Source organism: Humulus lupulus, chromosome 7, assembly GCF_963169125.1.
Source record: "Humulus lupulus chromosome 7, drHumLupu1.1, whole genome shotgun sequence".
NCBI lineage: Eukaryota > Viridiplantae > Streptophyta > Magnoliopsida > Rosales > Cannabaceae > Humulus > Humulus lupulus.
The window spans coordinates 6,034,359-6,056,386 of NC_084799.1; the positions used below are offsets into that span (position 1 = coordinate 6,034,359).

A 22,028-nucleotide genomic window follows, 5' to 3' on the forward strand; every position below is an offset into this window, starting at 1 on the left:
TCTAGTAATTGCAAGTGTTACACCCAATTCTTTCGGGGGCATGAGAATTAAAGAGTATAATTAAGATATTTCAATTATCTCAAATTACATAGTTAATTACTTAATTAAACAAACATATTAAATCAAGTAATAACCTCAATATAAACTCAATTCCAAGATACCTTTTCTAAATGTATTTGTTGTCTGTGTTTTCATTCAGTGACACGTGACATGCATTAAGAGTAATTAAGTTCTCACGGAAGCTGACTAAACATGTTAGGGCTCGCCTAGAGATCCCCGGAATGAAAATCTTGCCTTTTATCCCTTGATCACCACCTCTAGAGAAGTATGTCCTCGACGAAGGCTACTTCCCGAGAGCCACATGCAGAATGTCCTCTCCAAATCACATCTTCTCTAGTAGGGTTGTGCAAAAAATTTTACAACTCGCCCAACCCGAATAAACCGACCAAAATTTAAACCGCCCAATTGTTATATTGGGCGGGTTGAAATTAATTATCAACCCGCCCAATTAAGAATTTACTATTTTTAATATATTCAAATAAATATATAAATTAATTAAGTTTTGTTTTAATTTTTTTACTATAAATTTAAAATATTGTTTTAAGCTTAAAAATATAAACTTCATACTATTAGTACTAGTATTTAAAATAAAAAAATTACAAAAATGTTAAAAAAAAAATACCACTTTTGTTTGGGCAGGTTGACCCAACCAACCCGCCCAACCCGACCAACCCGCAAAAAAAAAATACCATTTCGGTTTGGGCGGGTTAACCCGACCAACCCGCCCAAATTATTGGACGGGTTAAATTTTTTTTTTTTTTTACTTGGGCAAGTTACGGGTCACTTTTGCTAACCCGATTATGACATTGGACAAGTAAAAATACATTGTAACCCCACCAAGCCGCCCAATGCTCAGCCCTATTCTCTAGTAAAGTCTTTCAGGCCTCTGAGATTCCTCCTCCGGGCCTGGACTAGAGGGCCATGTTTCATGCACAACGACCTTGGACCACAAGCAACCGTCTGACATCTACTGTTGCACAAATCGTGGTGTCAAGTCTGTACAAGCAACAAGCAGGATGTCTCATGACGCCACCATGGGAAAATGTGAAACTACCCTTTGACATTGTCACGGACATGCTACCTCAGAAAGTAGTGGGCTGAAAACCTCGTAATTGGGCCCACTATAACACGCCTTGGCCCACCAACGTATTAACTTATGGAATGTATTACTTATTGTTAATTTAATTCTCCAAGGGAGAATAATTATAATTATTCCTCATTAAATAATTAACTACCCCTAGCCATCTATAAATAGCGCTAGGCACACATTGTAAATAACCCCAGACTGCTGAAACTCTATAGAAGCTCGAAACCTCCAAGCTTCTTTCATCCTAGAACAAATGACTTATGGACTAAGGTTAATTAATAACTTAAACCACATAAATCCCTGTGTTTTTTTCATTATTTCTTTGAACTTTATTTTAATTAGTTGTTAGCGAAAAAACTAGTCAACAATCGTAACAAATTAAAAAAAAAGTTTTGAAAGCATATTTGAAAAGTAAATTTTAGGTTTTAAGAGAGCTTGAAAAAGATTATTTCTTTGAAAATATAATAAAATTGGGTAGATAGTTTGTTAAATCAAAGGGAATTATTTGTTTAGTGAACATTACTCAATTTGAAAACAAGAAAGGCAAACAATTAGCAAAAGAAAAAGATTCTCCATCTTTCTGATTTAATCCCAAAGTTATGAATTATGTTGTCAATTACATCTGTGAGAATATTTATTGATTTTCTAATTTTGACCCCAAAAGAAAAGAAAAAAAACAGTATACTAGTTTATTTTCTCAGTGTGAAATTGGTTTGGACTTAATAGTTCCATTTGATCCAATCAAGATGACTTCTTTTTCCCAAACAGTAAGCCAAGTGAATAAGTGTTGCCCTTCTGTGCAGCAGCCTCAACCCGCCGTCCCCCTACCTGAGAAAGTCATAATAATGGAATTGAACAGTATGATTAAGATCTCTGTTTGAGCTAAATACATTAAGCTTGAGACTAATGAAAATAACATATACCTTGTCCATGAGCCAAAAACCAATGGTTGGCATGTATTGCACCAAATACATAACAGCTAGTACAGGCTGCAAACAAATCCACAATCATAAATATAAACAGAACCAGGCAAAAACTAATGCAGGAGAATATCTATCTGCAAAGGCATCACCTGGTTTGATATCCAAGCTTCCTTCAGTCCATGGCTGGCAGCAATTATTGTAAGCTCAGCACACCTTTCTGATGACACGCGCTTCTGTTTTAAAATAAAAAATGGAATAAGAGAAGGATTAATTGTTCGAAATGTGTGGAATTCACCGAATTATTGTTCTATACCTGAAAAACACTTTTCATGAGTAAATTATGCAGCACAAAAGGCAATGAAACTAATGAATATAGGCATGATGAAGAGGTGCATAAGGGTGGAGGATAATAACCTCTGTAACACCTTTACTTTCTGAAGTTGATGCTGCTAAGCTAGTTGATGTTTCTATTGGCCCGGGGCAAACAACCGTCACCCTTATTTCTTTCTGGAAAAGCTGAACGGTAAAATATGGTATAAGAGGTGCAACATTTTATAACATTTTTGAACGTACAGTTAACTTTAAAGCGATAAGTTGGTCAAGAAGTACACAGGAGGGTAAGAATTTATCTTTCTTTCTATACATGGGAACATATTATTCAACTCTTTAAAGCGATAAGTTGATCAAGAAGTACACAGGAGGGTAAGAATTTATCTTTCTTTCTATACATGGGAACATATTATTCAACTCTTTTATGTAACTAATGGTTTCATCATTAAGCCAATGGTAGTCGAGAAAGTCCGGCACTTGGTTTCAACTATGCAATTTGCATATATATATATATATATATATTTTCTAATGGAATTGATTGACATGTAAGAGCTCCAAGAAAATGAAGGCACTGTTGTCCATCCTTTGTTATTTCTGTTCAATTATTTCAGTGGCACAGTGAGAACAGCCATGCCCCATATTTAAATTAAACCGTCAAATACAAGGAAAATCTGCAATATGTTCTTTTCTCAGGAGAGATATACCTCAGAACGCAAAGTATGGAAGTAGCCATTCAGAGCATGTTTAGAAGCGGAGTACATGGCTTGACCTGGTGCAGGTGTCTTTCCAGCCGCACTGCTCATCTGCATGCAATATTGGAGCTTACAATGGGGGACAATTTAGAAAGAAACTGAAATTTGCCCAATTCAGATAAAATATGTCAACATTAGAATCAGTAAATGATCAAGATGAACATCCACATACAACAACAAAGTGACCCTTTCCCCGCTCCAGCATGTAAGGTGCCAGCATTGTTGTGAGAGATATTGTCCCAAAAACATTGACATCAAATGTTGCCTAACCATCACAAAGATACCTTAATAAAGTCATATAAAACAAACAAATAGAACAATTTAATGAAAAAAAATGTAATATTTAGAACCCTTGAATATAAATTCACCGAGGGCTTAAACTCATTCTTTGAGTTTTGACTATGTAGGCAAGCCATCGGCCAAACACACAAGGACACAGACTCAGACATAAGGTCTAACATAAGTTATTCCAAAAGACTCCTTTTAGGTGATACCTTAAGACCTTCCTCCGACCCTTCCAAAGCTGAAGCTTTCTGCCAAAGAACCAAAAAGTAAATGCATTAACAGAGATCGATAAGTTTTCAATACAAAATTATCACTACCTGACTATAAAATATAATAACTTGTATTATGATACACTTTTTGCCTCAGTACAATTATGTAGCTACAATAACTCAGGTTCTCACTATCACAAACTTATTATTCCTCACTTACAGGACGCTCAGAAGCTGCATTATGGAACATCATATGAACACCAGTATCAGGAAAAAATGATTCTGCTTTCTGCACAGCCTCCTTGAGAGAATCTTCACCAGATGCCAAATCCAATGGCAAAATCTTAACGCCATGAGGAGCATGCTTACCTACAATACAAATCTTAATGAAAATTAGGACATTGACCTTTAAACAACTCAGAGAAGGTCACAAATTTGAATACCAGTTAGCTGTTTTTGGACTCGCTCCAATTCAGCTTCATTTCGTGCAGAAAGAATAAGCTTAGCCCCCAAGTTTGCTAGTTGCTTTGCAAGAACCTCCCCTTTCAATTCACCATGGAAAAGGGAAAAGGTTTTAATTTACTTATGCATACATACATAACATTTGAAGAACAAAAATTCCAAAAGTTTATGCTTTCAGGCTTGTTTTGCTTCACAGTATAAGGCAGTTCTTCATGCTAGTGTACCTTTCCACTCAGTGAATCCAATAAAGGTTAAATTGTGCTTTATTTTTCAGCTTACAAGGATTCTATCAACACGAACCAATTCGATTGAGTATATCATAATCTTGACAAATTTGTGGTGACAACTACCAGCATAAAGGAACACATGAAGATTTTGAAACAACAATACGTTTTTGTTTTTGTTTTTTTTTTTAAAAGTTACAACTTGAAGAGAAACCCAACTGAGAATATTTAAAATATGTGTTTTAATCATTTAAGAAAAGAATAGCCCAAAATTTTATCAACCTTGTCCAATGAAGTTGCATTAACATAAAGTATTCAACTAATTTAAACATCCTAGGAGAAAATAATTAAGAAATAACAAAAATATAGTTCAATTAACCAGTACACATACAGAAAATGAAAGTTTGAAACAAAAATGTAAATATGTATATATGTACCAATTCCACGACTGGCACCAGTAATCCAGATAACCTGAAACAAAAGTAATAAACAAGAATCAGTATAATTCATTCACAGAAAAGAACAAAAAAAAAAAAAAACCAATTTTCCAGAAAAAGAAGAGAACTTTGAATTCAGCTGACCTTATCTTCAATTTCTTCACGCTTCACGTGCCTTTTGGAAATCAAAGTGAAATCCCCTAAACAAGTTTGAAGATTAAATTTTCAGTTTCAGAGCTAATTAGAAAGCCATTTCTATTCTATAAAACAATTTATCTATCAAAATCTTCAAGTTACCTTCAGCTGTGGCGAATTTGAATAATAGTGAGACCAAAAAAAGAACAAATATTGAAATGAAGATGAGAACAACCGCCATTGTTGTTTGCTTTCACTTTTCACTCTCTCAAGTAAATGCTGTATCCGTTAAGTTCAATGTTCAAGTGGTGGAGATGTTGAAGATGAACATTGGTTTGGGCCAAGCTTAAATGGGCTCAAAAGCCCATTCAAAGCCCAGTCCTTTATGCTAGCGACACACGAAACGATGTCGTTTCAACCGATCAGGTGTTACTAAAACTACTGTTCTTCCCAGTGCACTCATTCCTCCGAGGTCCATTTCTCACTCTTCACTTTCACCGTTAGAGAGAGAGAGAGAGGCTGTAGAAGTTTCTTCAGAAGGTCTTCCAATGGCGGCGAGAAGCGCACTGTTAAAGTACCTGAGAGTTCAAGTCCAGGCCGCACCTCAAAACCCTAGCTCCGCTTTGTTCTCTTCCTTCAATTCGATACGCCGCCGTTTCTTCTCGGAGGAGGTCAGGGGCTCCTTCCTGGATAAGTCTGAGGTCACAGATCGTGTTATCAACGTCGTGAAGAACTTCCAGAAAGTTGATCCCTCAAAGGTATTATCACACTGTAATTTTGATCTCGTTTCGAAGGTTTTGAATGCTAATAGCATAAACCCTAATTTGATGCCACTTTGACGAATGAATAAGTAATGGGTTCCAAATTTCTGGTCTTGACGTTCTAGTGACTGAGCTTCTCGTTTATTAGCTAGCAAATGAGTATACATACACATATATATAAATATATTTATAGTTTTTAGGAATGGTTGGGTTTAAGGAGCTTTTCTTTCTCTAGTGATTGTATTTTGATTGAATCTGTGTACTTGATGAAGTTACAAGAAAGTGAATTCAGTGCTCATTTCAAATCTACATTTTGAACTATTAAGAGGAAAAAGGAGAGTTTTTCATTTTTAATTAAATTTTTTGCATTGCTATAAATTTATGAAAGTATTTAGAATGATGAATATGAGAGCAAAGAAGTGAAAAATAAAGTGAATTGCAATTAAATTTTCAAAGCACCCCTCTTTACAACCTTTGTTTGTACTGGTAAGATATAGATATTTCACTTCTTTGATGGTATATATTGATGTTGTTTTGCTTTTTAGAGTTGGCAACCTCATTTATTTGGTTTGTTTTTCTTATTTCTTAGATTAACCTCAATTCATTGTTATGCTTGTGTTGGATATAATAACTATAGACTTGTAGAGTCAAAATTTCGTCTTGGGCATCTTCTGGAATATTTCATGTTGGTTTTGATTTAGCATATGATGAATTAGGAACTGTCTTTGTTTCAGACAGAACTTTCATTAGTTTTATCCTGAATTCTATGGTCCTTTTGGAATATTCATCTGTAGGATCTTCCCAAAATTAGCTTTCTACATTTGTTCTTCATTTTGACTTACCTTGGGATTTGCATGTTTCATCCTCTTAGGTTTCAAGAATTTTGTACTGTGAATTCCGTAATGCACTTACCGAAATTTCTTTAATTGTATTGTATGGCGAAAGTATGAGTAATGTAATTAATGTTGTCGATGGAGTTGGATGCAAGTTGTCACACTACTAGGTTTCTAGCATTGTTAACTCTAGCTTACATTAACCAGCTGTTGCATTCTTCCTCTTATCTTATCTGAGTGCTTGAAAAAAAATGTAACTATGCCGCTTACCAATTGATTACGACTAGAAAACCTTTTACTTGTGTTTGTGGTCTTTTTACTCTTGTTTTTCGCTTTTGGCTCTTCTGACTTGCCTTTTATTTCTCTTGTCCGTGAGTATTTTGAATGAGAATTTTCCTCAGTTTCTATTTCCACCATGTTTAACTATGAACAATCAAGAGCTCTTATTTCTCATTTCTTAAGAGCATACATTTTTAATTTGGCAGGTTACTCCCAATGCGCATTTTCAGAATGATCTTGGGTTGGACAGTTTAGATACTGTTGAAGTTGTGATGGCTCTTGAGGAAGAATTTGGATTTGAGATTCCCGATAGTGAAGCAGACAAGATTAACAACATTAGTCTCGCTGTCGATTTTATCGCTTCTCACCCTCAGGCGAAGTGAAGAGAATCATGAAACCTCATTCTTGAAACTGAAAGATGTTTCTTTTCTTTTCTTTTTTCAGAGTTGGCTGTGAATCAAACCATTCAAATCTTCCTCTTACTGGTTCTCTTCCCTTTCTGATAAATGCCGGTTGGATTTTGGATTATTTTGTGACAACTTCGTAAGAGTGGGATTTTCCACATCGATTTTTCCTTTTCATTTGATGATAGCTTGATGATGAGATGAGTAAAAACTGTCGTAATAAGAATCATATGTTCAAAATGCTGTTTTGTTTTGGCAAAAGTTGGCCCAATACATGGTCTAACCAGAAGTGTACAACATAGTACTTGGGGTTACTTGGTTTTTTTTAACATAGTTGCTCTAGATCATTCTTAAGCTTTTTCATTCATTTCAAAGGTTGTCACTTTGGCCAATTTATGCAACAACTTTAGTTGCTTTTTCAAGTGGAAGATGCTCTCTCTCTCTCTCTCTCTCTCTCTCTCTCTCTCATTGACACATATATGATCCTAAAGAAGATTCTTTAAGCTAGTTGGCAATAAAATTTTCCTAAAGACAGCTCCTATCTTCATATCATAAATGACCTTGGTACATTTTATATGCATAAAAGAGATTATATCCAACTCATATATTCAACATATCCATTCCCATTTCAAGTTAATCAAATAAACAAATGCATAAATCATTACATTATAATTTAAACGAGGACACGTGATAATTTGGAAAACATATACTAGAATTTGTACTTTTTCCTATCACTTTTCAAAAAGCTATTCCTTAAGAATCTTTTATTTTTCTTCACAAATAAAACTTACAAGATGAAGTTAGTAACTCAAATATATTACTTTGAGAACTTATCTTTTCGTTGATATGATAAGAAAAATTGAACATAGTCATTTGGGACATGAATAACTATGTCATAATGAGAAAGGAGCCACACAATTAATGTCAGAGTGATCTTCTTAGTTTTTTCCTCTAATAATTTTCAAGCTCCGAAAGGGGAATGACTGAAAATTTCCAACAAAGAGTTGGAGTCAACAGTCAACCATCGGTAGAAGACCCAAGTCTTCTTTCAAAAATGCCCTTTCTTTTCAACAAATTTACATGTCTACTTCCTTTTTTTTTTGCGTATTGCAAGGGGCAAAGACTATGAAATACACACCATTTTAAAGACTGGTCTTTGAATGAAATGAAAAAAAGGGTCCCTTTTTTGTTGTTGTAAGAAGCAATGTGATTGGACAATGAAACGTTTCAGTGGTTCCTGATTGGATCAAACATTAATGGAGGCAAAAATTTATATCTTTCATTGGCCAAAACACTTTTAACGGCACTAAGAATAGATAAACACTAATCAGTCTTCATTATTAGTGAGTACAAACCCATGTTGACTTGGATAATCCACAGTGAGCTATATTCCATGAAGGGCAATGCTGCAATTAAACCAAAAAAGTATGGCCTTTCTTTTGATTCCATTCCTATAACTAGGAACATTTTCTCTCTTTAGGAACCATTCCATATCTCTCTGCCAATGGCGGACCATTCTTGTAATATATTGTATCTGGTGTTAACGGTCTCACTTCTCTTCTCTCAGTCATCACTTGCCGAAATCTTTTTTGAAGAGCGATTTGATGGTACCCTCTTCTCCTTTCTTTCCTTTATTGAAATGGTTACTCTGCTGTTTTTCTTCTTTTATCTTGTTTGGGTTGTCAGAAAACTACCCAAGAAAGAAAAAACAAAAATTCAGATACTTAAGAAGCTATTTTTAATTTCTAAACTAGCTCTTTGTAAAAGGGTTATTCAGTTAGTTCAGTAATAATGGGGCTTCATTTTTTTTTTCCTACTTTCCTTTCAGATGATAAAGACCTTTTTTTTTTAAGATGTTTCTTTGTTTGATTTGAGTTATTTACTGTTCTTACTCCTTTAAAATAAACTTTCTGTTTTTGGCTCTTTCTCTACAATTTATTTGGTTTGTTTGGCAGTTGCTTGAATTTTTGACTTGAAAGTACTTTAAACTTAACTGGGCAAGTGTTGTTGTGTTCCTTTGTTTATCACTAAAATGTAAGAAAATGTATGAAAGAGCTGAGATTTTATCACTAAGATCTATCATTTTGTTGTTTTGTTTTGGGTAACAAAAGATGACTGGCGTTCTCGCTGGGTTAAATCTGACTGGAAAGCTACAGAAGGAAAAGCTGGTACCTTTGTACACACACCAGGAAAGTGGCATGGAGACCCAGATGACAAAGGTCTTGTTTTCTCTTACTTTCTATATAGAATACAAAATAGGGTTTGGTATTTTACTATGTATATCAGTTCAAGCTCAGTAATCTGTGACCTTAAAAATAGATTGAGGGCAGAACATATGAAGTGGTTATTATAGAAGCTTAGAATGAGGTCTTTCTAGTCTTAGAACACCACAGTAATAAGAATGATGAGCTTAATATAATTTGTTAAAGCCTCAAATATGTCAATGTAGTTAAATTCCTTGTTCTCAAGAAAATAAGGATTTCTGGCAGGTATTAAAACATCCAGTGATGCCAAACATTTTGCCATCTCTGCCAAGATACCAGAGTTCTCCAATAAAAACAGAACGTTGGTCCTACAGTATTCTATAAGGTTTGAGCAAGAGATCGAATGCGGTGGCGGTTACATAAAGCTTCTATCTGGATTTGTCAATCAGAAGAAATTTGGAGGGGACACCCCTTATAGGTTTGTTTGATATTATATGGTCTTTTGAGTTTGTTTAAAAGAATGTTACTTGCATACATTCTCTAATCTGTTATTACTGTGTTAATGATCATTCATGTTGACTGTCAAATTTTGTTTGTGTAGTTTAATGTTCGGACCGGATCTATGTGGCACAGACACAAAGAAGCTTCATGTTATACTATCCTACCAGGGCCAAAATTACCCCGTCAAGAAAGATTTGCAGTGTGAAACTGATAAGTTGACTCATTTTTACACATTCATTCTTAGGCCTGATGCAACTTACAGTGTCCTTGTGGACAATCGAGAAAGAGACTCAGGAAGCATGTACACAGATTGGGATATTCTTCCTCCAAGAAAGATTAAAGATAAGACAGCGAAAAAGGTGAAGTGAAGAGCTATAATACTCAGATTAGTTCAGATTAAACTAGTTTATGATTAGTTATCCTATGACTTTAGTTGAAACTTTAAAGTATTTTTTTTTCTGGTTCTTGCAGCCTGCAGACTGGGAGGATAAAGAGTACATTGATGATCCTAACGACTTCAAACCCGAGGTCTGCAATTTTCACAGTTTCTTTAGTTTTTTTCACTTATGTCAACTCATTTAGGTGTTCATAATAATACATACATTGATTTGCAGGGATATGATTCTATTCCAAGAGAAATTCCTGACCCAACAGCTAAAGAGGTTAGTTTTCTTTTATTAATCACATTAGTTTCAATGTGCCAATTGAACTCTGACAAGGCTGGTTTGATTATTAATACTTTTTTTCTGTGTTTTCTTTTACATTTTCTTTAAATAATTTAGTACAGTCATCATGTGATTTGATATGTAAAAGGATAAAAGAAACTTGTGAGTTTGAACCTAAATTTACCTTTCTCTATTTGATTAGCCTGACCACTGGGATGAAGACGAGGATGGTGTATGGAAACCACCAAAGGTACCAAATCCAGCTTACAAAGGACCGTGGAAGCGCAAGGTAGATATATTGGACACTTAACAGCTTACTTATCATGCTTAAAGCTTTAATCTCTGATCTTTTTTAGCTGCATTTTCTCATTTGTTTGAATGGTTTTGACATGACAGAAAATCAAGAACCCCAACTACAAGGGGAAGTGGAAGACTCCATATATTGATAACCCAGGTACATATCAGTAAAACCAATATGACAGACAGAAAAAAACTTGTGCAGAAATATTCAAAGGTTTTATTTTTTATATGCAGAGTTTGAAGATGACCCTGATCTCTATGTGCTTAAGCCAATCAAATATGTGGGCATTGAAGTTTGGCAGGTATGGCATAATAAACCCTCAGTATATTGTATTATTGTTAGCTTTCTGATCACTATATATTTATGGGGTTTTGACCTTTGGATGCAGGTGAAGGCTGGTTCGGTTTTTGACAACATTTTAATCTGTGATGATCCTGAGTACGCAAAACAAGTTGTTGAGGATGTATTTGCCCATAGGGAGGTAAGTATTTGAGAAAGTAATACATATTCCACACGTCACCCAGTCATATGCAGTTCATCACTTTGGCCTTTTTTCTGAATAAACTTTTAGGCTGAAAAGGACTCCTTTGAGGAAGCAGAGAAAGTGAGAAAAGCGCAAGAAGAAGAGGTAAATTTCTTTACTGCTGACTAAGTTTTTCTCTAATTTTTTAATTGGGTGAACGTGTATCATTGTTGGCTTGGACCTTTCTATGTGCAGGAAGCTCGGCGAGCCAGAGAAGAAGGTGAAAGGAGGAGGCGGGAGAGGGGTCATGACCACCGGCGAGACAGACACAGAGACAGATATAGAAAGGTTTGTAACTCCATGGGATTGAATGTTTCCTTAATAGCCGTAAGTTTAGTTGATTGCCATGATTGGTTTCCTAATTATGGTCCTTATGTTCTGTTGTGCAGCGCTACGATCGCCATTGGGATGATTATCATGTAAGTTTTGATACAAATTCCACTTTTTTTTCCTAATAGGTTCACTGAGCATCAACTTAATGATTTAGCATTCTGATTTGCAGGATGAGCTTTGATCGGTTTGGTGGCGCCTGTAGCTCGGTTTTGCAGCGTTTGTTTTTCACGTTGTTTCAGTGTCAAAAGAATTCCTCGAGTCTTTCATCCATTGTAGTTCTCGTTCAAAACCTGTTTTTCTTATGCATTGCTAGCTAGCTCACCTTGTGGTAGCAGTATATTTTTACATAAATCAATGCAGAAATGATAGCTACTCTTCTGTAGTAAATGTATGGAACAAAATGTTTTTTGCTTGCGGCTTTCGATAAGAATGTATTTTAGTAAAAACTGACAATTAGACTGATAGAACCAAAATGGATATGTTTTAAATATTTAAATTTCACGAATCGTTTCAGAATATAATGTTCATGTAAGTACGAGGTTGAACTCATGGGAGTTGATTAACATCAAAAGAAACTATTTCAAACAAAACAATTTGTTTTAGAAAAATAAAAGACAAGTAATAAAAATATTTAAGATTAAATAGAAAAATAGTTTTCAAATGAGATATGTAAAATAAGATTATTAAGATATTAGAATTCACAAAATGCAAGTTCAATAGTATTTATAAGTATATTGATTCCCAAGTTTAGATATAGTTGAAATAAATCACACTATATTTTTTTTCAAAATACATTTTCTATTCAAGCACAAGTTACTTTAAAAAATGTAGGATTTTTCTTCATTTATATAAGATATAATTTCTAAGCATTAGTTGTGTTACAACTTAATGAAACTACAAAAAATCAAAGAGATTATATTTAGGCAAAATATGATACTTATGCTCTAAGAATTAGATGTGAACAATTTAATGAAAAACATTTAATCAAAGAATATCATATATTTGCATGATGAAGAACTAAGTGTAATATGCTTTAACAATCAACACTAGATGAAAAATGCATATCTTTGATAGAAAAATCCATAAACAATGTTGTACAAATGGGAAATCAACATACAACAAAAGATACTATCTAGTTACATTTTGCTTCATCATCATTTTAATAATCTTTGAAAAAGATTAGAAACTCATAACTAGATAAAAATAAGTATTACAAAATAACATACTCTTCAAAAGATGAAAATGGTAGAGAGAAAATAGTGAAAAGAAGAGAGAAAAATATGTGTAGAAGATGTTGAAAAGATAAAGAAGAGCCCCCCAAATGGTCTTACAAAACACTATTTATAGGCAAAATATAGATATTAAATTAATCAAATTAAAATAAATAAATTGATTAATTTAATTGTGTTAGGAAGTGGTAGGATAAATATAGTAAATGTAAGAGTATTGGAAATATGAAATGTTTGGTTGGGTAAAAGATTAGTGAAAAGCTAAGGTAAAAAAAATGAATTAAGAATGTTTATTTAGGTAAGAAAAATAGGGAAGAGTGAATTGATATTTGAATGAAAAACATTGGGAATAAAAACATGATTTTTTATTTTGGTCTTTTTGTGGCTGTGGCAGAGGGGGTTCGGTTTGGGCCATGGGAAAGGTGGCAGCTGGTGGGCTGTTTGGTATTTCAATAACGCCACTTTCCTTGCTTTTCCTTTACAGAAATGCCATTTTTTTCACCATTCTTCTTGCTTTTCAAGAGCAAATAACATACAAAAAATTCCCTATAAAACAAACATAAATTAAATTAAAACTAAATATTTTCAATAATGAAATATACAACAAAAGTTCAATGAAAATATTAATTAAAATTTAATTTACTTAAACATTTAAGTTCAAAATTGCATCTTTTTACTCCTAACTTAACAATATTAATTTTAAACTAGAAAACATAACAGCGCTCCGCGTAGTCTTTTGTAATTATTAAAACATATATATTTTTAAATATTTTTTTGGAGATTGTGGGGTGGTGATTCATTTTCACCATACTTGTACAACATGATCTTTATATGGACACGTCAAGACATCTTGATTATAATTTTTTATTTCATGATGGTTGTACGCCCTGGTTTTCCCACAGCCTGATTAGCAGGTCGAGCCTCGGACTAATCATGGTTAGTCCGTAAATTTCCCCAGGCGGGAGCTCCTGTTTTCGAGGTCGTATCTTCTTAGCTCGAGGGATCCTCAAGGACTCGCCAAGGTTGCCCAAGACTGGGGCAAGGAGTCTGAAGGCCGAAGGTCGGGTCAGGGGAGGAGCTCGTGGTACGAGCTAGGCATGGAGCTCTGACCCTTTGTAAAGTCAACACAAGCGAGATAAACGTGCATATATCTAACATCACGTGTCCGATATCTCCCTGATTTCTCGGACACGCAGCAGGAACGTGCGTATTCAGACACCCACGGCTGGGTTGGGCCGTGCGGCCCATTATCTCCTTACCTATCGATTTGACCATACTTATGTGTCAGGTTTAGGAATTAATCATGAATGTCACAGAGTTGATATGACAAATAAGAAGGTCACGGGATGACCTCCTTACCAACTTCCAGGTGCCTTCTCCTATAAATATGGAGACCCTGGGAGTTGATAAGGGTTGGAAAAAATAGTCTCTGAATAGAGATATACTTTGTAACCAAATACCCATAATATATCAATAATATTAACTAGTGAAGTAGAAGGATTTTAACCTTTGAACCACTTAAAAACGTGTCTTGAGTCACCTAGTTCATTCTTTAAGATTTTATATATGTGACGGTTCTATATTCAGCACTAATCCCCTTCTCTTTTTCTCTTAATTACCTGTTGGCGAAGAACCGCGTCAACAGTTTGGTGCTTTCATTGAGAGCAAGTTCGGTTAGTGCTACTACAAACATCCAACTATGGTGACCACTCGATCCAGACATGGCAACGAAACAGAACAGCACGATGGGCAGGAGGCTCACCATATTGCCATCCCTGATGAACAAGTTCCTGAAGTCCAGCAGAGGCCAGGAAAGCAGCCGGCGGGCCAAGACGATACTGGTAGTTCGGCGCCCCGGCCACCTAATCCGAACCCGTATTATTATACTGCGGTGGAGATGGAGAATGCTCAACTGAGGAGCCAGTTAGCAGCAGCCGGTCGGTAAATCCAGGATATTCTGGCCCGACTACCCCCTCTCACAACCAACATTAACGTTGGAGAGAGGCAAGGTGAGGCTCCAAAGTCTCGCCGGGGTAATCGATCCAGGCATAGCAGTTCAGATAGACTTCCGGCAGCCAACTCCACCCCTTCATCACACCATCGAGACGCAAACTTCAGGGAAATGCCTGGGACCGGACAACAGCAATACAGCCGTTCGGTCAGGACGTCAACTCCTAGCTCTCATCCTTCCTCGGGAACGCCCAGGAGAGCTCGAGCAAATTCCCAAAGGAGGTCCGGGGAGGGCCCGCGACGTCAGCCCGTCCCCGAAGACCGTCCTGCGCCCCGTCCAGATCGCCCGGCGCGGGACCAGCAAGTTGGCAGGGCCGAAAGGCCCCCACCAAATTTGATCCGTCCAGACGGAACCAGGATCGCTTCTCCAGTCAGGCATCCTCCATCTCCGATCAGATATCCGTCTCCTCCTCGGCCCGTCCGAGATATCCCAGCTTACGGGAGTAGTAGGAGAAACCCACCATCAGTGGGACCTTCTCGGCGTAGCAGGGTGCCTGAAGAAAGCTCAGGTCCTCACCACCAAAGGCGGACTCCAAGCCTGTCCGACAGGAGTCATTGGACCGGCAGTCGCCGGAGTGATCTCTCTGGAAGAGACCTGCGTCAGCGACTGAGTTCGGCACAAAGTCACCAGACCACCCAGGGAGGCGACCTCCGAGATCGCCTCAACTCTCACAGAGAGGATCGAGCTAGAGACGGTAGCCAGGCTCGCTCGGGGGAGGCCCGATCCGAAGTACGTAACGGAGGGAATGTCTCAAATAACCTATCTCAAGATAGGAGGGGCAACAACCCACCTAATATGTACAATGGGTCCGAAGCTGTTGAACAGCCCCGGAATAACCCAGGATCTCAGGACCAAACCCTCGAGCGCCTAACTCAGATGGAGGAACTGATGAGGAAGCTCCTATCAGAAAAAGAAAAAGACGAATATGATTCGGGTGACGAGATGGAACTCTTCGCCCCCAACATAGCAGTGACGGCATACCCATCTGGCTTCCATATGCCTCACTTGTCAAAGTTCAACGGGGACGGAGACCCGTCGGACCATTTAGGGATGTTCAACACCCTAATGATGGCCCATAACATTGGCCCGGAGCTACGTTGCTTGATCTTCCCTTCCACACTGACCGGACCTTCCAGGAAGTGGTTCAAGCAGAGTAAAAGGCAGTCAATCAGCTCCTGGAAGACTTTCTCAGCTGACTTCAAAAGGGCGTTCCGCGCCTCCCAGGCCGCCCGAGTCCAAGCCGATTCCCTAGCTAACGTGAGACAGCAGCCCGGTGAGACGCTGAAAGCCTACTTGAGCAGATTCGCGAATGTCGCTGCTCGAGCGAGGGACGCAGATGATAGCTCCAAGCTCATGGGCATGAGAACTGGAATCTGGTCGGGGGAGACCTGTGGAAAGATATTCAGAGGAAGGGAGTCAACTCGATTAACGAATTCCTTAACAGAGCCCAAGAGTGGATAAACTTGGAAGAAGCTGAAGCTTCAGCCGCGGGGACCAGCCAGGTTCCCGAGAAGCCCGCCGGAACGCGGACGGAGATCGTGATGGCGACCCCCGACGTCGCGCAGAACAACCAGCCCGGTGGTGGCAAAAGAAAGGGGAATGGTGAAAACAGTCAGCACGGTCAAAAGAAGAATAAGTCCGTGGATAAGTTCAAGCCCGTGTTCACAACATATACCGAGCTCACCCAGTTCAGGGAAAGTATCTTCCTGGCCAACTCTACTCGGGTCCCCTGGAAGAGGCTGGAACCATTGAAACACCACAAGGGAAAGAGAGACACTTCTAAATTCTGTCGTTTTCACAACGACGTCGGCCACAATACCGACGATTGCAGGCATCTAAAAGATGAGATAGAGACTCTCATCCGAGCAGGCCCCTTGGCGCAATACTCACGAAACAGGGTCCCAGCGAGTTGACCCGCTCCAGAAGTCCCAGCCAATCAGCCCGGGCCTCGGGTAGATCAGGACGTCCCTCCTCCCGTGGTCGAAGGAGAGATATCCACCATCTCTGGAGGACCGCACATGGCTGGAACGAGCAGAGGCGCCCAGAAGAGATATGTGAATGAATTAAAGGCCCACAACGGAGCGGAGTTTGTCCCGGAGCAACGTCAGTCAAAACAGCAACGATTAGAGAAACAACCGATCACTTTCACGGAGGAAGACGCAGGCCATGTCCAATTCCCCCATAATGATCCCTTGGTCGTAGCAGTCCAGCTCGCCAACCGAAAAGTAAGGAGAGTGTTGGTGGACAACGGAAGCTCGATGAACCTCCTATTCCGATCCACCTTGGAAAAGATGGGATTGACTGTCGCCGAGCTAAAGGCGACCTCCATGATGCTATATGGCTTTTCGAGAGAAGGATCAACAGCGATAGGGACGATCGAGCTGGTGATCACCCTAGGAGAAGAGTCTCGGACAGTCTCCATGTAACGTCCCTAAGGTAGGGTACGTCTGCCACATACTCGTAATTCTAGGGTTTACGAGTATGTAAGGCACTTGACCAAAAGGATTAAATAAAATGATACGAAGAAATGCAGAAAAATTTAAACTTTTATATAAACTTATTAGAAGAAATTATTACACGTATGAATACTTTAAATTTAAGGCAGCCATATGAAAACTCTAAACCATTATTGCATTGCTACTGAGTCCGTGCTCCACAAGTTGCTCAACAGCTAAAGCCACACCTGGAAAAATGTTGGAAAATAACATAATGAGCTAACGCTCAGTAAGCAAATCTCATGCATACACATACACATGAATGTCGTGAGTTTGTAGTGCACATATACTAATATGCTGACTTATATACTTATGCATTTCATTTATTGCTCATGCACTTTCAAACTTTACTTTTATGCTCTTTCTTTTAGTTTCACATTTTTATGGGCCCAATATCACTTGTGCACACTGTTTGATTCAGCCAATGCCTGCAGGGCTTGTTACACATATCATATAGAATCCCATGGGTTCTCCTCCGGCTAGCCATCATCTCAGCTAGGCTCATCATAACACTCATTTCATCGTTGCCATAGCTGCCATACTTATTACACATATGGAGGAGAAAGACGGTAACATGGCAAACATATCTGAATGGTCAACTCTGACCTAGCCCACACTAGTGGGCAGCCACTATAAGTCTTATAGACTTCCGTCTTCTTTACTGAACTTACTTGATTGCTTCATCAAAACAGTGGCACCCTTTTTAAACATCTTATTATCACTTTGCTTAAGCCTTGTGTCATTAAAATGTTTAACTTTACATAAGACTTTTCAAGACATTTCATAACTTTTCTCATATCCATATGCATGGTCTTATATCACATAAATGTACATGCCATGCATACATGCTGATGCTGAAATGCCAATGTTCGTGTTCATGACTGATGTTGATGGTATTCAATCAAGGCATTGTATCACATCTCATATAACTCAAAACATCTTTAGTCATAATACATGAAGCTTTGGGTTGGTGGCGTTGTTATACCTTAACGTAGAGCTATGGCTCAGGTCTAAGGTTTCCAGCCTAAAAACTTAAACGCTTCATATATCATAACATATAACAAATCATGAACATAGAGTAATCCACATATCCATCAACATAAGAACACATACTTGCACATAATTCATATCATTCTTAACCAAGTAAGACATCTTTCACATATCACAGAATTCATCAATTACATATCACACAACACCCTTATGGTGTTCATATAACCATTCTTCACATACTTATCATATGCATCATCATCATACCATACTTAACTCATCAGATGTACACAATCAATGTAGTCATGCATCTTACACTTAAGCACAAAAGGTGAGATTTACTTACCTTAGGTCCTTAGCTTATTTTAAAATTCCTCACCAAGAGTCAATCAATCAAATCCATACAAATCCTATTCAATGCACATCATTTATTAAATTCTATCAAAATCATAAATATACACTATTGATAGTGTATATTAATAATACCAGAAACTATATAAATGATAATAATAAATTATTATCAACGTAATGCAAATAACTCTTCATATAAAACAATGCTTTAAACCTTGCTCATAAGATAATGTACTCTTATGATAATAATAATAATAATCCCAACAAAATAATAATTATCGTCTATAATTAAACTTATTTCGATATTAATAACAAAATACTTTAATAGCAATACGTATATGAATGTATATATTCAAATAATCATTTTATAAAAGAAATCATATTTTTAACATAAAGTTGTAATAATCAATATAATGATAATAATATAAATATAAATATTTCTATTATTATTAAATAGTCATAATATCAATTCCAGTGATATAATAAATATACTTTCTCCAAAATTCACTGGTCTTACAAATATCAATAACTGTAAGAAACTAATATTTGATATTATTTTAATATTCAAATATTAACAAAATATTAACATATAAGAATAATTGTTAAATAATACGTTTACTATAAATCACACTTTTCATAGATATATATATACATAAAACTGTATTCTTGATTTACTTAACAAAACAATAACAATAATAATTAAAATTAATTAATCATAATAATTTCCATATTAATGGAAAAATCAATTAAATATGTATTTTTATACTTTATTTAATATCTAATATTTTCTAGAAAATTGGACAGCACAACGGCTATAAAGTGGACAATTCCAAAATCAAAACCTGTATCAAAAATATATATAATCCCAGACAGCCAGTAATTTACAGAAAATATTCCATATATCAATAATATATAATTATATACTATAAATACACATAATAACAATTACTCTAATCAATCACAATTAAATCACAATATATAGGTTAAAGAAATTATACCAAAATGATCGGGTTCCACAACAAGTCAAACGATGATTTTCTGAGACTCAAAACGTACTTCGGAACCTCGAACACTAAGTTTCGACCGTCGGTCTACGGTGGATCGCGGTGGCTCGTGGTGGGCCCACCACCCAACTATGGTAGATGTAGGAACAAGTTATTGGGTTTTGAAGCCCACAACACGAGGAGCACGATGGTGGTGACGGATCGACAAACGGATGCCCGAGGTGGCCGAATCGCAACTTTGAAGTCGCGGGGTGGCCGAACTTAAATCGAGTGGTTGAGGCGTTTAATCGGCGAGTGAGCTCTAGATTCCCGCGTGGGTCGATAGTTCGGAGGCCTCTGAATCCAACGGTCCGGCGCGTGGCTAAAAATGGTGGCCGGAAAGTACTCCTGCGTCGTCGGCAACAGTAATACGCAGAGGAGAGAGAGAGAGAGAGAGAGAGAGAGAGAGAGAGAGAGAGAGAGAGAGAGAGAGAGGTTTTCTGAGGAGAGAGAGAGAGGGTTCGGGTAAAAAGAAAGGCTGAAGCCTTTTCTTTTCTTTTTTTTTTTTATTTTTTTATTTTTTATTATTTTTAAAAATTACACTTGGACCCAAAATACTAAAATTCTTTTCAAATAAGCCCTTTAGCAAAACTTTCTTAATTTTATAAAAATCCCCAATTAAAATTATATGACATTCGGGTCCAATACTTGACTATTCAAGTTTCTCTCTCTTTAATCTCATTAAAAACATAAAATGATATTTTAAATACTATTTTTCCATTACTATTTCTTAAATTTGTAAACTTGTATATTTTATGTATTAAAACTCTGATTTATAATAAAAAAAATGTATAATGAAAATGTTGGATATTACACTCCAAACTACTTGAGTTCGTGGTCATTGACTGCTCCGCCGCCTACAACGCCATTTTGGGCCGACCTACGCTCATAGCTTTCGAGGCTATCACTTCCATTCGACACCTCGCCATGAAGTTCCCTACTTCAACAGGAATCTGTACTATCAAGGGCGATCAGCTCGCTGCCAGGGAATGCTACAGCATTTCCATGAAGGGAAAGTCTAAACCCGGGCAGCTGGCAATGGCCATTCAGGGCGAGGAGGAATCTCAGAGGTCCTTGGCGGCTCCTGAGATTGAAAAACCTCAGAATGCCGAAGAGGAAAAGCTTGCCTTAAGTGAGGACATTGACCCCCGTGTAGGCGAGGACAAATTCGACTCCAGGCTATTGAGGAGCTCGAGGAGGTGAACATTGATAAACAAAATCCATCACGGACGGTTAAGCTTGGAAAGAACCTCTGTGACAAGAGAAATGCAGAGCTGACTATGTTTCTGCAGAAAAACCTGGACGTATTCGCATGGTCGCACGAGGACATGATAGGGATCAGCCTGAGTGTCATCATGCACACACTCCATCTGGATAAAAGCGTTCCTGCCAAGTCTCAAAAGCAAAGGCGTTTAGGAACAACCCGAGCCGAAGCCCTTGAAGAAGAAGTGGCCCGGCTCAAAAAGTGTGGCTTTATCCGCGAAGCCAAATTTCCAATTTGGGTCGCCAACCCCGTACTAGTTCCAAAGCCCAACGGGAAATGGCGAACCTGCATTGACTTCTCCGACCTGAATAAAGCATGCCCCAAGGATTATTTTCCATTGCCAAGGATCGATCAGCTGGTGGATGCCACGGCGGGGCACGAGCTCATGTCCTTCATGGACGCGTACTCAGGCTACAATCAGATCGCGATGAACCCGGCGGACCAGGAACACACCAGCTTCATGACCCCGACTAATGTCTATTGCTACAAGGTCATGCCGTTTGGTCTGAAGAATGCCGGAGCTACCTACCAGAGGCTAGTAAACAGAATGTTCGCGCACCAGATCGGAAAGAACATGGAAGTGTATGTTGATGACATGCTCGTCAAGTCAAAGACTGCCGACAACCATGTTTCCGACTTGGAAGAATGTTTTAAAATACTACGAGAATACGGCATGAGGCTCAATCCTTAGAAATGCACTTTCGGTGTCGCATCGGGGAAATTCCTGGGGTTCATAGTCAATACCCGAGGAATCGAGGCAAACCCCGACAAAATCAGGTCACTGCTCGAGCTTCCTTCCCCCAGGTCGCGGAAAGATGTTCAATGCCTCACAGGAAGAGTGGCGGCACTCAATCGGTTCATTTCCAAGTCAACCGACAAGTGTTTGCCCTTCTACAACCTGCTCCGAGGAAACAAGAAGTTTGAATGGATAGTAGAGTGC

General features: G+C 37.7%; 3 protein-coding genes and 1 long non-coding RNA gene across 4 annotated transcripts; 2 read left to right on the forward strand and 2 right to left on the reverse strand.

Annotated features, from left to right (window-relative positions):
* Positions 1-1,698: 1,698 nt before the first annotated feature.
* On the reverse strand, positions 1,699-5,221 carry LOC133790475 (uncharacterized). The gene is made up of 12 exons (XM_062228129.1): positions 5,067-5,221; positions 4,914-4,969; positions 4,770-4,803; positions 4,090-4,188; positions 3,867-4,015; positions 3,647-3,685; positions 3,325-3,417; positions 3,105-3,203; positions 2,485-2,586; positions 2,220-2,303; positions 2,071-2,136; positions 1,699-1,975 (listed from the first exon to the last, which is right to left on the reverse strand). Exons 1-12 carry the CDS (start codon positions 5,143-5,145, stop codon positions 1,889-1,891), a joined length of 987 nt encoding a protein of 328 aa, XP_062084113.1. The 5' UTR covers positions 5,146-5,221; the 3' UTR covers positions 1,699-1,888.
* Positions 5,222-5,350: 129 nt separating this feature from the next.
* LOC133790476 (acyl carrier protein 2, mitochondrial) lies at positions 5,351-7,495 on the forward strand. The gene is made up of 2 exons (XM_062228130.1): positions 5,351-5,662; positions 6,984-7,495. Exons 1-2 carry the CDS (start codon positions 5,453-5,455, stop codon positions 7,158-7,160), a joined length of 387 nt encoding a protein of 128 aa, XP_062084114.1. The 5' UTR covers positions 5,351-5,452; the 3' UTR covers positions 7,161-7,495.
* Positions 7,496-8,632: 1,137 nt separating this feature from the next.
* Positions 8,633-12,154, forward strand: LOC133790477 (calreticulin-3). The gene is made up of 14 exons (XM_062228131.1): positions 8,633-8,788; positions 9,293-9,400; positions 9,671-9,863; positions 9,987-10,245; positions 10,358-10,414; positions 10,501-10,548; positions 10,754-10,840; positions 10,948-11,005; positions 11,086-11,153; positions 11,241-11,333; positions 11,424-11,480; positions 11,571-11,663; positions 11,765-11,794; positions 11,878-12,154. Exons 1-14 carry the CDS (start codon positions 8,686-8,688, stop codon positions 11,887-11,889), a joined length of 1,266 nt encoding a protein of 421 aa, XP_062084115.1. The 5' UTR covers positions 8,633-8,685; the 3' UTR covers positions 11,890-12,154.
* Positions 12,155-17,476: 5,322 nt separating this feature from the next.
* Positions 17,477-20,633, reverse strand: LOC133790478 (uncharacterized). The gene is made up of 2 exons (XR_009874015.1): positions 18,777-20,633; positions 17,477-17,631 (listed from the first exon to the last, which is right to left on the reverse strand). It is a non-coding gene; the product is annotated as an uncharacterized LOC133790478 (long non-coding RNA).
* Between the last annotated feature and the right edge of the window lie 1,395 nt (positions 20,634-22,028).